Source organism: Buteo buteo, chromosome 18 (assembly GCF_964188355.1).
Source record: "Buteo buteo chromosome 18, bButBut1.hap1.1, whole genome shotgun sequence".
In the NCBI taxonomy this organism is placed as follows: Eukaryota; Metazoa; Chordata; class Aves; order Accipitriformes; family Accipitridae; genus Buteo; species Buteo buteo.
In genome coordinates, this window is record NC_134188.1 from 8,326,743 (window position 1) to 8,340,978 (window position 14,236).

The 14,236-nt window shown below is 36.5% G+C and overlaps 1 protein-coding gene across 3 annotated transcripts in view; it reads right to left on the minus strand.

The window, feature by feature from the left end:
- Positions 1-14,236, minus strand: part of IFT88 (intraflagellar transport 88) — a 49,604-nt gene that overhangs the window by 12,659 nt on the left and 22,709 nt on the right. For all 3 annotated transcript variants that reach the window (XM_075050760.1, XM_075050759.1, XM_075050761.1), the window contains 5 exons: positions 12,698-12,848; positions 11,414-11,529; positions 8,452-8,504; positions 5,263-5,328; positions 3,379-3,485 (listed from right to left, as the gene is read on the minus strand). In XM_075050760.1, the coding sequence (XP_074906861.1) occupies positions 3,379-3,485; positions 5,263-5,328; positions 8,452-8,504; positions 11,414-11,529; positions 12,698-12,848 (493 nt within the window). The remainder of the gene's footprint in view (positions 1-3,378; positions 3,486-5,262; positions 5,329-8,451; positions 8,505-11,413; positions 11,530-12,697; positions 12,849-14,236) is intronic.

The window sequence follows — 14,236 nt, forward strand, 5'->3', positions numbered from 1 at the left end:
CTTGAAAGTATAGTTTATGACTATATGCTCATGGATGACAGAAGGAATTTCTTAGGACAAAAATACCTAGTAATTTCCAAAGCCAGATGGTAGACATAAGACTGAAACAACCACACACTCACACACCAAGCAAGCAAACAAAAAGCCCCCCCAGAATCCCCAAACCCAAAACCAGGGGATGGGACCCCAGATGTAATACCAATAGCAAAAAAGGAACTGCAGGGCTATTGTTTGCAAGACAGCACTGATGTTGAGATTCTGTCACAGAAAGATATTGAACTTTTAATACAGGACAGCAGCATACTAAATCGCAGTGCGTTCTGTAACATCTTTCTTTTCTTAGAGTCTTTGTTCCTTTACATCTACAATGGTGTTGATTTTTAAGAAAACTGGGTCAGTGGGTTCCTTGGGGGGCAGAAAAAGTTGTTCCTTTCTTTGAGGAGACATGGAACTTAGGAGATTTCTGAGTGTGGCAGATGAGAGCCAGAAGAGGGAGATGGAAGCATGTCCCTCCATGACAAGGAGCTGCAAGAAGGAGCAGAAAGCAAAGGATCAGGCTTCAGAGGTTCCAAAGAGAACGTACTAGGAACCGCAGGGGCAGAATTTTGCTGTCTTTCAGAAACTCACCGAGCTTACTCAGGCTGGAAGCATGGGCCTACCTGCAAGGATGACATTGACAGAGCTGACTAGAAACCTGGTTTATTTCTATTGGTGGTGGTCATTGTTTTGAGGGGGCAGGGCAGGAAGCGCAGGTGTTGTTTTGTTTTGGGTTTGTTTTTTTTTTTAATCTAGTGCATTTCAGTTTTCTCTGTTTAAAAGAAAATTGGTTTAGTTTAAATTACAATAAAATCAGGTTGCTTTGAATTTAAAAGCCTGTTTTCTTTTCTGGGCAACATGCTATAGGAAAATATTTAGGCAGATCTACCTTAAAGCTTTGACTAATTAGAAGAGCCATCATAAATACCTTATTCTTCCCTCTACTCTGCATCCAGATCTGGCATCCCTGATACAAGACAGCGGTGGACCTGCTGGAGCAAGTCCAGAGGAGGGCCACGAAATTGATCTGAGGGCTGGAACACCTCTTCTATGAAGAAAGGCTGAGAGATTTGGGGTTGTTCAGCCTGGAGAAGAGAAGTGTCTGCGGATACCTTATAAGCCCTCTTTAAGTACTGAAAGCCTGCAATAAGAAGGATGGGGACAGACTTTTTTAACAAGGCCTGTAATGACAGGAGAAGGGGCAATGGTTTTAAGCTGAAAGATGGTAGACTTACACTGGACATAAGGAAAAAAAAATTTATGATGAGGGTGGTGAGACACTGGAACAGGTTGCCCAGAGAAGTTGTATATGTCCCATCCCTGGAAGTGTTCAAGCTCAGGCTGGACGGGGCTTTCAGCAACCTGACGCAGTGAAAGATGTCCCTGCCCATGGCAGGAGTGTGCACTAGACAATCTTTAAAGGTCTCTTCCAACCCAAACCATTCTGATTCTGCTTCGCAAGGTTAGTTTTGTGACAGGACTCTTAAACAGGAGTATGGAAATGTAATACACAGAGTGAGCTTTCCATGTCATGGTTGAATTACGATCACTATTAAAGTCTGAACGGTCTAAAACAACTATGCAATAACTTGTGCTACCGTGCATCTGTACTGGATTCCATTGATATCTTTGTCATTCAGGTACTACTCAATGAAGAACCTTAACACAATGTAGTCAGAATGAAAAAAACCCATAACTTAGACATAATTTCTGTGTTACTAAAATAACTTTGAGTATTTAATCTTTTAAATATTTTACTGGTAGCTTTTTCCCCACTAGAAAGTACAGATGTGTTCAGGAAAGCTCCCGCTTCCATCATGAAATAAACAGGAAGAGATGTGACAATTTTTATTTTATTACATATTCAAACATTAACTTTCTTAAAGGAAAAAAGTGTTTTCCTTAGAATCCTCAACATTTGCAGATCTATGGTACATAATTAACACCTTCAGTGTAAAAAATGCTGGAATTATATACAAGGAAATAGATAACTTCTCCATCTCCAGGGACCTCTCTCTCCTTTACCAACTATAAAATAATGCAGTTTTAACTGTTTTCATCTCTAAGCTTTCCTGAGTAAAGCACTGAGGTATTGGAAGTTATTGCAAAGAACTATGTATATCACTGACATTGAACTGATATTCCCTACAAACAAAGCAAAGCCTGTTTAACACACTTAAGAGTGATCTCTTAACTATGAGTTTTGCAGAATAGGAACATTGTATCTGGTCATCTGTTTTGCTTATGGATACCATTATGGGGGAGACATGGAGGAATATTAGCTCCACTGCATTCGTGGACTACTTTTTGTCCATTCTTCAAAGTGCTTTAAATTTTACATTTACTGAAAATCCAACCCAATGTACTTCAACTAGCCCCCCCCCAAAGTGAGGTTGTAGCATAAATTTAGAATCCTTTGATCAGTGTTTCCCTTTGTGAGTTTTGTTTTTAAAGTGTCCTAGTGTACATGTGCATACGCAGGCTCTCTGGAATTGAAGTAAAAGTGAAGTAACTATGGATGCATTTACACATTATCTGACACCAAAAGGGAGCCAGGAAGTGTTACTAAGAACACAGTATATTAAGACTTAACATGTTCTAATGCAACTATGTAGCTTTGAAGCAATTCATTGGAAAAGAAGAGCAAGCTTGAACACTTTGCAGCTAAACAGCACAGATAATGCTTTCCAAACAAGAAACTGATTTTAATTTTAAAATCTTACGTTATCACAGGAATAGCAAGAAAACGATGCATACGCGTGCACACACACACACACACGCTCACTCCTCTGAACAGAACAGAAGTTATGATCCTATACCTTTCACAGCCTGTAGCTTTTCCACGGAAATTTTTTTTCGGTTTAAAAATTGGCACTAACATGAATAATTTACTTCTTCCTATGTAATCTGTCAATGTTGCAGCTTTGTATATAGCAAAAAGGAGTTCTACTACATGGACAAATTCTTAGGCTCCCCTTCTCTCCCTATAGTTGCATTATTACTTGGCTCATAAATACAATTTATATAGTCTGGCAAATAAGTAGGAAAGACGACATTCCAGAGACATTGAATTATGTGGGTGGCTCCAGCATTCCCATCACATCCACAAAACCCATCTTTCACTAGTATTTAAAAATCACAGAAAATCCAGTGCTCAAAAACCATTCAGACAGATATAAGGCAGATCAGTAATTTAAAACTAAAAACCCCCAAAATGCAAAATGCAACCCTCTCTAAACCAGGAAGTTAATACACGTTTTATCTTAAAGTATCATAAACACTGTTTTAGCTTCATCTATGTATGTAGTGATACTGTATAATCACAGAAAGAAACAAGCTTACCTGCTCTCTTATTTCTTTTAATTTTTCCACTTTCTTGAGCTTTGTCATATATTCCTGGACTTCTTTCAGCCCCATATCTGTGCAGAGACGAACTAAAAATCGGAGGCCTAATTGAAAAGCAAAATGTCGTTAAAAAAAGGCTTACAAGCAGGCCAAACTACAAATGCACCCTAACAGAACTGGACATACAGAATGGCAAACAATACAAATAACTGTGAATACAAGGTGACTCTAGTCCAGTATCACTATGCAAGCTGTGATATTTTGCAAATAATTCAACACTTTCTGCGATGCAGTGTCTATATCCATGAACAGTACAAATGCCATTTATATACATGGAAGGCGCAAGGTATACTAACTCATCTGGCTCAGAAGTCTTGACATACAGAAAATATTTTGGGAACTGGAAAGCATAATAATGATACTAGGTTATTACTGAGGAGCCACTATCAACAGCATTTTGTTGAAAACAATTTTACAAATACCAAGTGCATCAGAATGGTTTGTTTGTTTTTTCTGTTGCTGTGGCTGATTTTTTTTTAAAGATTAGTATTTACAGAATTAAGAAAAAAAACCCAACAAACCAGACAACTGTAACTGTATGATGGAACAAAAAGAACCCCTAAAAACAGTCTCCTGAGACACTATACCAAACTCTGAAAACATTGTTGCTATTCCTTTGTGTTTGTCAACATACCTTTGAAAGAACTGCCTCTGAAGCAGAAACAAGCATGGCATGACCCATTACTCTCCCAACTGCTTTCACAAATATGTTACTTTCTTTTAATGCTAAATTAGTTTTCTGCTGGTTTAGGGAGCTGAACTCAAGTCACTGAGGGATCAGATAAGCATCAGAACGAGCATAAGGAAGGTGGCTGGGAGCACTTCGTCAGGGAGGGATGAGTGAAGAACCATTGTTTCAGCAGCAGAAAACTTTAAAATCAGTTAAAGTGTCTTGTCTAACTCCTGCCTCCATTTTGTAATCTGTAGAAACTACATTCAGAAAAATATCAGCACTCTAAAAGGTTTACTAAATACTCTACCCCTCTGAAATGTGTGACAAATATGAACATGACATTTTGCTTATAACTTTGAGGAGTCATAATATTTAATTTCTCTTGTACAATGGAGCTGTATGATTCCTCTTTAAAAAAGCAGTATGTTTGTTAAAGCAGAACAATATAATTTGATTTAAAAATACAGTGAATGTTCTCCCCACATAGCATTTAAAAGCTTAGGCTTGTTGGTGACAACCTTGTATTTTGGAATAGGAGGATGTTTTCACAACCAGTGACAACCCTTCTTTTCTGCAGGGCTTTTTCATATAGAGTACAGGTGTGACTGATTCTGCAAAATGTCTTACTCTTCAAAGTTATGTTTCCTGTAGCTGAGTTTGAAATTCTCTACGGATTTTCCAGAGACTGGTTCACCACCTACACTTAAAAACCCAACAACAAAATCTCACCCTCTACATTCTTTTGGAAGGCCTGGCTTTGGTAAAACTTAACAATAAGATTTTCTCATATCTAGAAATTTACAGCAGGAGTTTCAGCTAGCAGGGACTAGAAGTAAAAATACATATATTTTATTGTAAGAAAGATTAAATAAGTAACGTAGTTCTAAAATTTAGGAAGTATGTATGAGAAAGAACTCAACCAATCTGCTACAGTTAATTTTTATCTTTCTTCTCCAGCATTACCCTAATATTTCTTAAATCATGCTTTAGTGTTGTCACAGACAACATGCAGCATTAGCATGAATAAAAATGTTAGTTCATGAAAATATTTTCATATGAAAAATACTTACATCATACCATTACTAACACACATATTCAATGGAATAAAGTTTCCTTTGATAGTTGTACCACTCAATGAAACAACTTACATTCAACATTCTCTGGGAATTTTCTGTGAATGACTTTGTATTTCTCTAGAGCTTTCTGGTAGTTACCTGCAAACAAACCAAACATCTCCTATCCACATATCCAAACATAAAAAAGAATATCTGATGAGAAATCGATACAGTTTAACATCACTTCATCTTTTGAGTACATGATTTAATATTATGAGACCAAATCTGATAAAACCAAACTTAACATTCTTTAATTATTGATAGTAAAAATTAAGAGCATCTGAAAACAGTCCAAGTTACTCTGTAAATAACAGAATTAATGAAGAAGAGTTTCCTGATTTTTGCCCCTTTTTTGACCTGCCCCTAGGACCCTATTGTTCTATGGCACATCTGTTAGACAAACTGTATCAAGCATATCAGGTCTTATCAAAGGCTGCAAATGTATGTATTGGTCAAATAGAAATGTGTAACAGCTGAGCTCTGCCTGTCCTTCCTTCCATTAGAATACTGTGTCTCTCTCCTTTGGTAGTGAGCAATTATTCTTTAAGACTTCTGCCTTCAGTTTTGGCTCAGCTTGATTATTATGGAAAGGACTGATAGACCCTGTGAATCTAAAACCTCATATCCATAAAATATCTGACAAAAATATTTGTTGAGATACCACTATTTTTATTTTCCTAGTGCAAGGTAGAGATCAAACTGACCTGCTGCATGTTAACACGATAAGCCGGGAATTTTGCCAATGAATCATAAGTGATCTAAAAAGCAGCCAAAACCATTCATTGTGTTTCTTTGCTGGGAAAAGTTAATCTATCTAGTTTTGTGTGGTGCTGATTGTTGTTAATTCACTAACTTCCCCAGGTCCTGTTCCTTTTCTCACGGTTGTATTAAATAACTGAGCAGTGAGAAAATGCAGTTATTTATTATGGAAGTCTGTTCTACAAAGTTCTAAAGAAGCATAAAGGAGAGTGACAAAATGGGACAGCAAGAAAGAAGAGTATCATTTACATCAAGTGTCTTGAATGCATTTTAGGTGATGAAAAAACCCAGAAAGATTAGTCTCTTTCCATTTTACTTACTGGCATATTATGTTCCCAGTAAGAAAATACAGCACATAAAGACTGTCTTTTGTTTGTGTAATGCAAATACTATTTTAATATTGAAAAAATATACCTGCTGTTGAAAAGGAATGGGAATTAAGCAACTTATGTTAGATCAGAGGGTAGTATAATTACATTAAAAAAAACTTCTATCAGATCATTTATGCTGTAGTATCTTCTCTATTTTACTTATTTAACAGCACAAGGAGTGTTTCATGCATAAGTCAGTGCAGGCACACTTCCTGGACTTAAAAGAAAAGTCATGTTTTATTACATATACACAGGAAATTCATAATAAAATAATACGTAACTGAATTTTCAAACAAACTTTAGGACCAGTATTCACATCAGGCAGAAAAGTTCAAAAGAAAAAAATAATCAAAACACATCATGGAATCATAGAATTGTTTGGGATGGAAGGGACTTTTGAAGATCATCTAGTCCAATCCCCCTGCCATAGGCAGGGACACCTTCCACTAGACCAGGTTGCTCAAAGCCCCATCCAACCTGGCCTTGAACACTTCCAGTGATGGGGCATCCACAGCTTCTCTGGGCAATGGTAGCGGTGCATTTCTTCCCCCTCTGCAGGCTAATTTATGAACTCGGGAAGGCTCGCTAGGCCTTAGCATAAGTGTAATGAGTCAGGCAGTTAAGTGACCCTTGAGTGTGCCAGGAACTCCTACACAGCTTAGACAGGGAGTTATGCTGTGCGTCTCAAGGACTCCTGCTGCCTGGCAGAGGTGGGGGACGGGAGTAGAGATAGCCAGTTCTCTCCCATAACAACCTTGAGATATTCCAGTCCTCCCCTGACAATCTTGGAACATCCTGTGTCTGTGTTTTAAGTTATTCTCAGACAGTCTCGGAGCTTTCCTTCTCTGCACATGAAACAGTACCAGTGCAGCTGGGATTCCAGCAATTTGTTGATGACTAAAGTCAATCATCTCCTAAACCTATAAACAGCAGTACTAAGTGAGGCCGTTGGAGCTCTCCTGGACCGCAGCTGGCCGTGACCATCATCCCCCTCTGAGTGGGACACCTCTCAGAGCTTACGAACTTTCCTGTTTGCAAAAATCGGAGGTCTGTTGCCAAAAGCTGACATGACCTGGGGTGATACTTTCCACTCCTTAAAGCTTGACCCTTCGCCCGTTGAGAAAGATGCTGAAGCATTTGAAGTGAATCTTTTCACTGACCTTGAGAGGAATTTTTAACAGGTATACCTCTTTTACTCTCTTTTCCTCTCTTATATGTATATCTCTTAGTATCTTTATGCATGCGCATGTACTAACCCGAATAGTCTATATTAAGTGTATTATAGTAACTATATTATAAGCTATTACTTTCAAATTTATACTTAAATTACTGTTGTGAATTTTATTCAATTGTGAATGAATTTTAGGCTGCTATTATACTCATAATCCCTTTAGATATAAACCATTGACCAAGTCTGGGACTAGGAGTTGATCCAGCCACACCTAGAATCCTGACAGGAGTTTAGAAAGCAAGGGGGTCTTCTCTGAACCTCGTGATTCAACGGGAGGGTCTCCCCTTACTTTTCCACATTCCTGATCTTTGCACAAATCACAAGAAATTAATTCTAACTTGATTTTTCTTTGTAATATTTTTTTTTACCCTATTACATTTTCGGTCTCTATATATGTAAGTTCGGTCTGATTCTAACTTCATTTTCCTGAGCGCATTTCATCCATGTACTAAGTAATAGAGTGAACTTTGCCATCGAATTCTGTGATGTTGCACTTTTATATAAATTTCTATTAAATCATTTTTGTATTGCTAAGACAACTGGAGGTGATTCTTTAAGTGATCTGAGCTCCCCATCTACTCCCCCCGCCACGCCCCATGACAGCAACCTGTTCCAGTGTCTCACCACATTCATCGTAAAAAATTTCTTCCTTATGTCCAATCTAAGTCTACCCTCTTTCAGTTTAAAACTGTTGCCCCTTGTCCTGTCACTACAGGCCCTGGTAAAAAGTCTCTCTTCATCTTTCTTATAAGCCCCCTTTATGTATTCTCCAGGCTTCTCTTCTCCAGGCTGAACAACCCCAACTAATTACAAAAAATGTTACAAACCTCCAACCAATTACAAGAAAGTTACAGAACTCACCACTTCTCCTGTAGCAACTGGCAACCATCAGCTGCCACTTCACTTCTGTCGGTCTGCATATAAATAAAATAAAATTATGCACACTGCCAAGCAGTGAATAAGCAAAATAATCTGCATAGCATTGGTAAAGACCTACTACTAAACTACTCTTAAAGTTCTTCACCTAGCATATTGCCTTCCTAGGAAGAATTTAGCTTGCTCAGTTCACACACAGTTCACCCCTGCATCATGCTCCCGTGTTCAGGCCTTGATGGCACTCATTTGTAGTCCTGTGTTATAGGCTTTCTACTGCTCGTGATTTTGTGCACCAGACAACTAGTAGACCTGACATGTGAACCACTAATCTTTGTCTAAGGTACAGAACCATGCAATGGGGGAGAACAAAATGCTAAACTGTATTCTGAGGAAGTCCCCACCAGAAGGGTCCGAAGCATGTCCAAGGGATCCCTGCCAGGAAGCACACAACCCACTTACAGCTTTGAACTCTGGCTTCTCCTCTGTGTCATCACCTCGATGCCCTAGCTGCTACCTGTCCTCTTTTTAGCACACAATGGTGATAGATGTGGACGAGAAAATATTTGAGATGTTTGAGGATGTACAACAAAACTGTTGGACTCTTACCTCATTCTTATCAAGATAATGTTAAAATTAGGAAATTTTCATGTCAACAGTATAAGGATGCTCTATAAGCCAAAGCACTTTTCACATGCTGCTTACAATTCAACAGTAGCAAATCCCAAAGGCACTGTGCGCTAACATTTTCAGAACAGTTTTGTACTTATTCTCTTCAGTTTTTCCCTCCAGTCACAGCACAGGCCATTTTTAACTCTAAATAATCTGTTTGCCTGGTAGCTGCCAAACAAGTTTATCAAAGACAGCTGCTTTACCTTTTTTAATTTCAGCTGAATAAGTCTCCTGCAAACAATAAAAGGCAGCCAAGTAGACACCATAATAAAGTTTATTACGCAGTTCAATATGAAAATTCTAGAGAGAATAAATTGTCAGCAGCCAGCATTAGCTGCACAACTCCTTTTAATGATAGATTTGTCATGCTGGTAAAACGTAAAATAATGAGAAACTGTTTCTCAATTCATTGTCTAATGTGTTATCTTAGTATGCAATTTAAAATGTAATTATTGTGATAAAAACACTGAATACACTAAACAATATTAAACTAAAAAATGCTGGTCGCCATTAAAATAAAGTTATAATTTAAAAATGTAATTTTACTTACAATTAGTAGCAATTTATAACCCAACATTCATACTTATCAGCTAGCATATCTAGACTCTATTTTTAATACCAAACACCAAAATGTCTATGTTCTGTTATCTATTATTAACAGTCTCATCCTACAGAGAAATAATTTCTCTGTATTACAGATAGATTACAATTACAAATAATAATGAAGAATGTCATATGCCAATTAATCTTAAATACTTTACAATCCACATACTTCATCTTTCATGCATGGACTGAGTGCAACATGAAGCATAAAATATTTAGATCATTGCCAAAACAAGATTATGAAATAATTATTTTTAGTTTCAGGTGTTTCTTTCCAAAGTTTCTAAGAAGGCTGTGAATGCCAGCATATGCTATCTTATAGCTTGACTAAAATAGAATTTTTTAAGGTGGCCAATATTTATACTGAAAAGAATACTGCCAAACCTGTGAACTGTCATTTCTGCGAACTGTCTCCTGTCTATTTTCATCTAATCTACATCTCTATTTCTTTATAATTATACCACAATTTGGGTGAAGTCTACATTTTTCTATTTATTTTTGTTTCAATTTTTAATCCTTATTTACACCTTGGATTTTCTTTTCTGTAATTAATATCTACTCTAACTCAAGCTCTTTCAAAGACAGAACTAGTATTTTTTACTGAATTTCTAACAACCTATTTGCAAGTACAATCTTTCCTTGAAGAATATTGTACAAATTTTTGTTCACATGCTGTCTTTTTCATGCATGTCATTCAGATTCACAGAACAGAAAGAATGACAAATTTTAGATCATCACAAGACAAGCAGTAACTGAGTTTTGCTTAGCCTGATTTTTGATAGGTTTCCCAAAACAAAAATAGAGAAATTCACACTTGCTGGAGTGAATTTTAAGTTGCATGAATTTTAGTTGGTCTATTAACACAAAATTCTTCATGAACATACACAGAAATATTTGTTTCCACATAAAAACACTGTATGCATGTCTTTTTAGAATTCTGTTTGAACTCTGGATTACGGATTTAAATTTGACCACTTTTTTTTTTTAACCATTTTTCTGGTAAACTCTCTTTCTGATCTAGAATAAAATATATGGCCTAGATACATTCTTAAGTGCATCATATTCTGCTAAAGGACAATTTCAGCAATTAAGTTGCTGAACTGAACTCAATACATTTCAAATATCTCTATTAGATCAATTTGATCTGTCAACTTATTTTCACTGACCATTGGTAATTCTGCACTGCACGTTTTTGCTTACTTTGAAACCTTATTTGTAATATCCTTTTTATGGAAGTAGAAGTTACGTGAAAAGTGGAAATGCAGCAAGAACTGCTAAAAGATGGATTTATTTAAAAAAATCCTCACCACATGATAAAATAATAGAAAGGAAATATTTCACATAAAGCCATAGATAAGGGGGTATTGGTGACTTAGGAGAGCTGTTCCCCACTTCACAGCTGTGTTTAATGGCAGAGGATAGAGAAAAGAAATTCTAATACCTAATACTATCTTGGACCCAAAGGAGGATCTTACTTAACTTTGAAATTGCACAGTAAGAGCAAAAACACATTGTAAATGAAGAGAAAGCTGAGAAAATTAAATAATATCCAAAATATTTTTAACTCTGGTATTTGCCTATAGTATTAAAGTTATCCAACTACTTTATCTCTAGGTATACTTATGGATGTGTAATCACAAAATATTTGAGTAGGCATAAAATAATAATTACTTACAGGATAAGTGCTGCTCTTTCAAAGTACTCAATGGCTTTTTCACAAAACTGGGTGTCAATGTAATAGGCTCCAAGCCATTCAATGACCTCAATGTTTGAAGGGAAATACCGGTATGACTGACAAAATAGGAAAGGTGAAAGAAACACAATTTTAGTGATAAACAACATCTTTATGTTACTTCTGGAATATCTTACTCAAGTGTTTAATTCTCCAGATGCCAAAAACGTGTAATATATGAATGGAAGTAGTGTGCTATACTAAGTAATCCTTTAAAAAAAAAAAAAAAAAAAAAGCATGCCAGGTTTTCTAATTACAGAATGCTTTTTAGAAGTTACCTGAGATGAGTCTGTCACACTTTCCACCTAGCCTTATTTGAAATATTATTTTAAATAGTTTGCAACAGCAAAAATGTTTACTTAGAACATATCTACATGTGATTAAGTTACCTAAAACATTAAACAATGCTAACTAATACGTGTACAATCCCACACTCAAATCAGCCTGCTGGAAAACTCACCTAAAAGCATTCTTTTCCATGAAATACATCTGTACATAAATAACACTTTGGCTTTTCAAAAATTCCCACTGAAATAGGCACCAAAATTATCATCAAGCACAACTCCACTAGCATTCAGATTGCAACACAGCCTTTGGTCATCCTCGCTTTACACAGATAAAAAGGACTCTCAGACTGCAGCAGAGCAACTTCCTGTCTTACTCCTGTTTCTAAAACAGAAGAATGTCTACAGACAGTACTAAAGCTGGTTTGAAATGAGAGAGGATGCCTATCTTTAGGCAACTGTGTATACATAATGTGTAGCTATACCATTAAAACATATATATAAACTTACACACATAAACACAAACACATTATAAATATATCTCCATATCCATTATACAGATATAGCTTCCAATCAATGCAGTCATGTTACACATCTTTAGAATTATATTTAACATATCCATTTTTTATTTCATCTCAGACTATATTTTAAATTAAAATTGTTGGGGGTCACTATAAACAACCATATGAAAAATGAAAGTCTGAGGTCAAATACCATGTGGAAACACAGGCTATGTGTTTCCTTAGGATCCAACTACAAAAATTAGATTTTGTCAACTCTCTCTCCCCCAAAATATCTTTTTTTTTTTCTTTCCCTCTTTCTTTTTTGGATGACATTTTAAGAAGTTTAAATGAGTCAACTGTTAATTTGAATTAGGAACTTTACAGCAAAATTTTCTTCAATTATGACAAAGTGCATTGGAAAAGCAATAAAGAGCAAGTACCTCATAGTAATAATGAAAAGCTTGGGATTTATCACCTTCATTATCATATAATTTCCCTAGCTTTGAAAGTACATGTGGATCAGTTGGTACTACACTGATCAACTGCAGGAGCCACTCTATGGCTTGATTGGGATCTTCCATTATCTCATATCTGAGTTTTCTTCAGTCAAGGACTGATGCCGATGACATTTTGATTTAGTCAAAATTCTACTACTTTACATAATGTAATCCATATGCTGGACAGATACACCAGTCACTGTAGTATGGAGATACATTGGCTTGCCTTTTTTTTTTTTTTTTTTACGCATTGTTTTCATAATTTCATTCATATCAGAAAGCATTTTTGTTATGCTGAAGAAAGAGAAATATTCAGAGGCTTTGGCTGCTCTTTTACTTTAAAACATTTTGGGCTAAACAGAACTTTGGGCTTGGTTCTCCTCTCTCTCTGTCACTAATTTTACTTTGACTTCCTCATTTATAAGAATCAAGTGTGAGAAACAGGCAATTTATTTATAGCCTTTACAACTTGGTTAGTTTTTTGTAATACATCATTTTGTTCTAAAGTAAGCAATTAGGTAAAACTGCTGTCCTCCAGAACAGACTTTTGCCTTCAGTGAGATTTTCTGCTGTATGTCTAAGCAGCACAGCACAGTGTATGATTCTGGTCCAGAGAACAGCGGCAGCTTTAGCTGTAATTAGGCCTGCAGTGTGATCTCCCCTCCTCAGTCAGCCTTGAGGGCACAATGGCCCAGACCTCTGCAGCAATGCGAGCTGGAGCTACTGCCCAACATATTTTTTCAGTTTCTGCTGCACCCTACCCTTCATGGAAAAAGCTTGTGAGTATTGGTAGAAAGCAGTTTTACATAGGAGTAGAACAGAGAAATTCTCCCCCAGATGGGAACTGGGAGTTGTAGGGCCATTCATGCTGTTGTAAAGGGGCTATACATGCAATAGAGATCACAGCCCTTTTTTATTTTTGGAGGTTACTTATTTTACTGACTAAAATATATTACCTTCACTATTCTTAAAAGTGTAGTACAGCAACTGGAATCTGTTCTGCCTTGGGGAGGATTTTATTACAGTTTGCACATCCTCAGAAGCATTGTTAAAGAAATTCATAGTGTAGAATATCACTGGTGATGTGCAAAGCCAACCCCTCCCTTCCTCAGCTTTTCAATCTGCTGAGCTTTTGCAGTGTTGGGAGACAATTATTTTCTTACACATACACTAACTAATCTGAAAACAGCTTTCAGAACAGAACTTCACTTTCATTAACTGTATTACTTCTTTCTTAAAGGTTTTACTCAATTGTGCTTACGTCTGCCACATTATTTTCATAATAAAATCGGCAGTATTTTAAATATTCCAGGACATAATTTAATACTGAGTGTAGATGTACTCCCTGCAATGTGAATAGTCTTAATGTGTTTCTTCACTTGCTTCACTGGAAACGTCTAAGAAGGTTTTAAGTTCTGTTCTCATTTTCAAAAGCATCAGAGAATGAATCTATGCATGATCATCCTAATTATAATGGACACT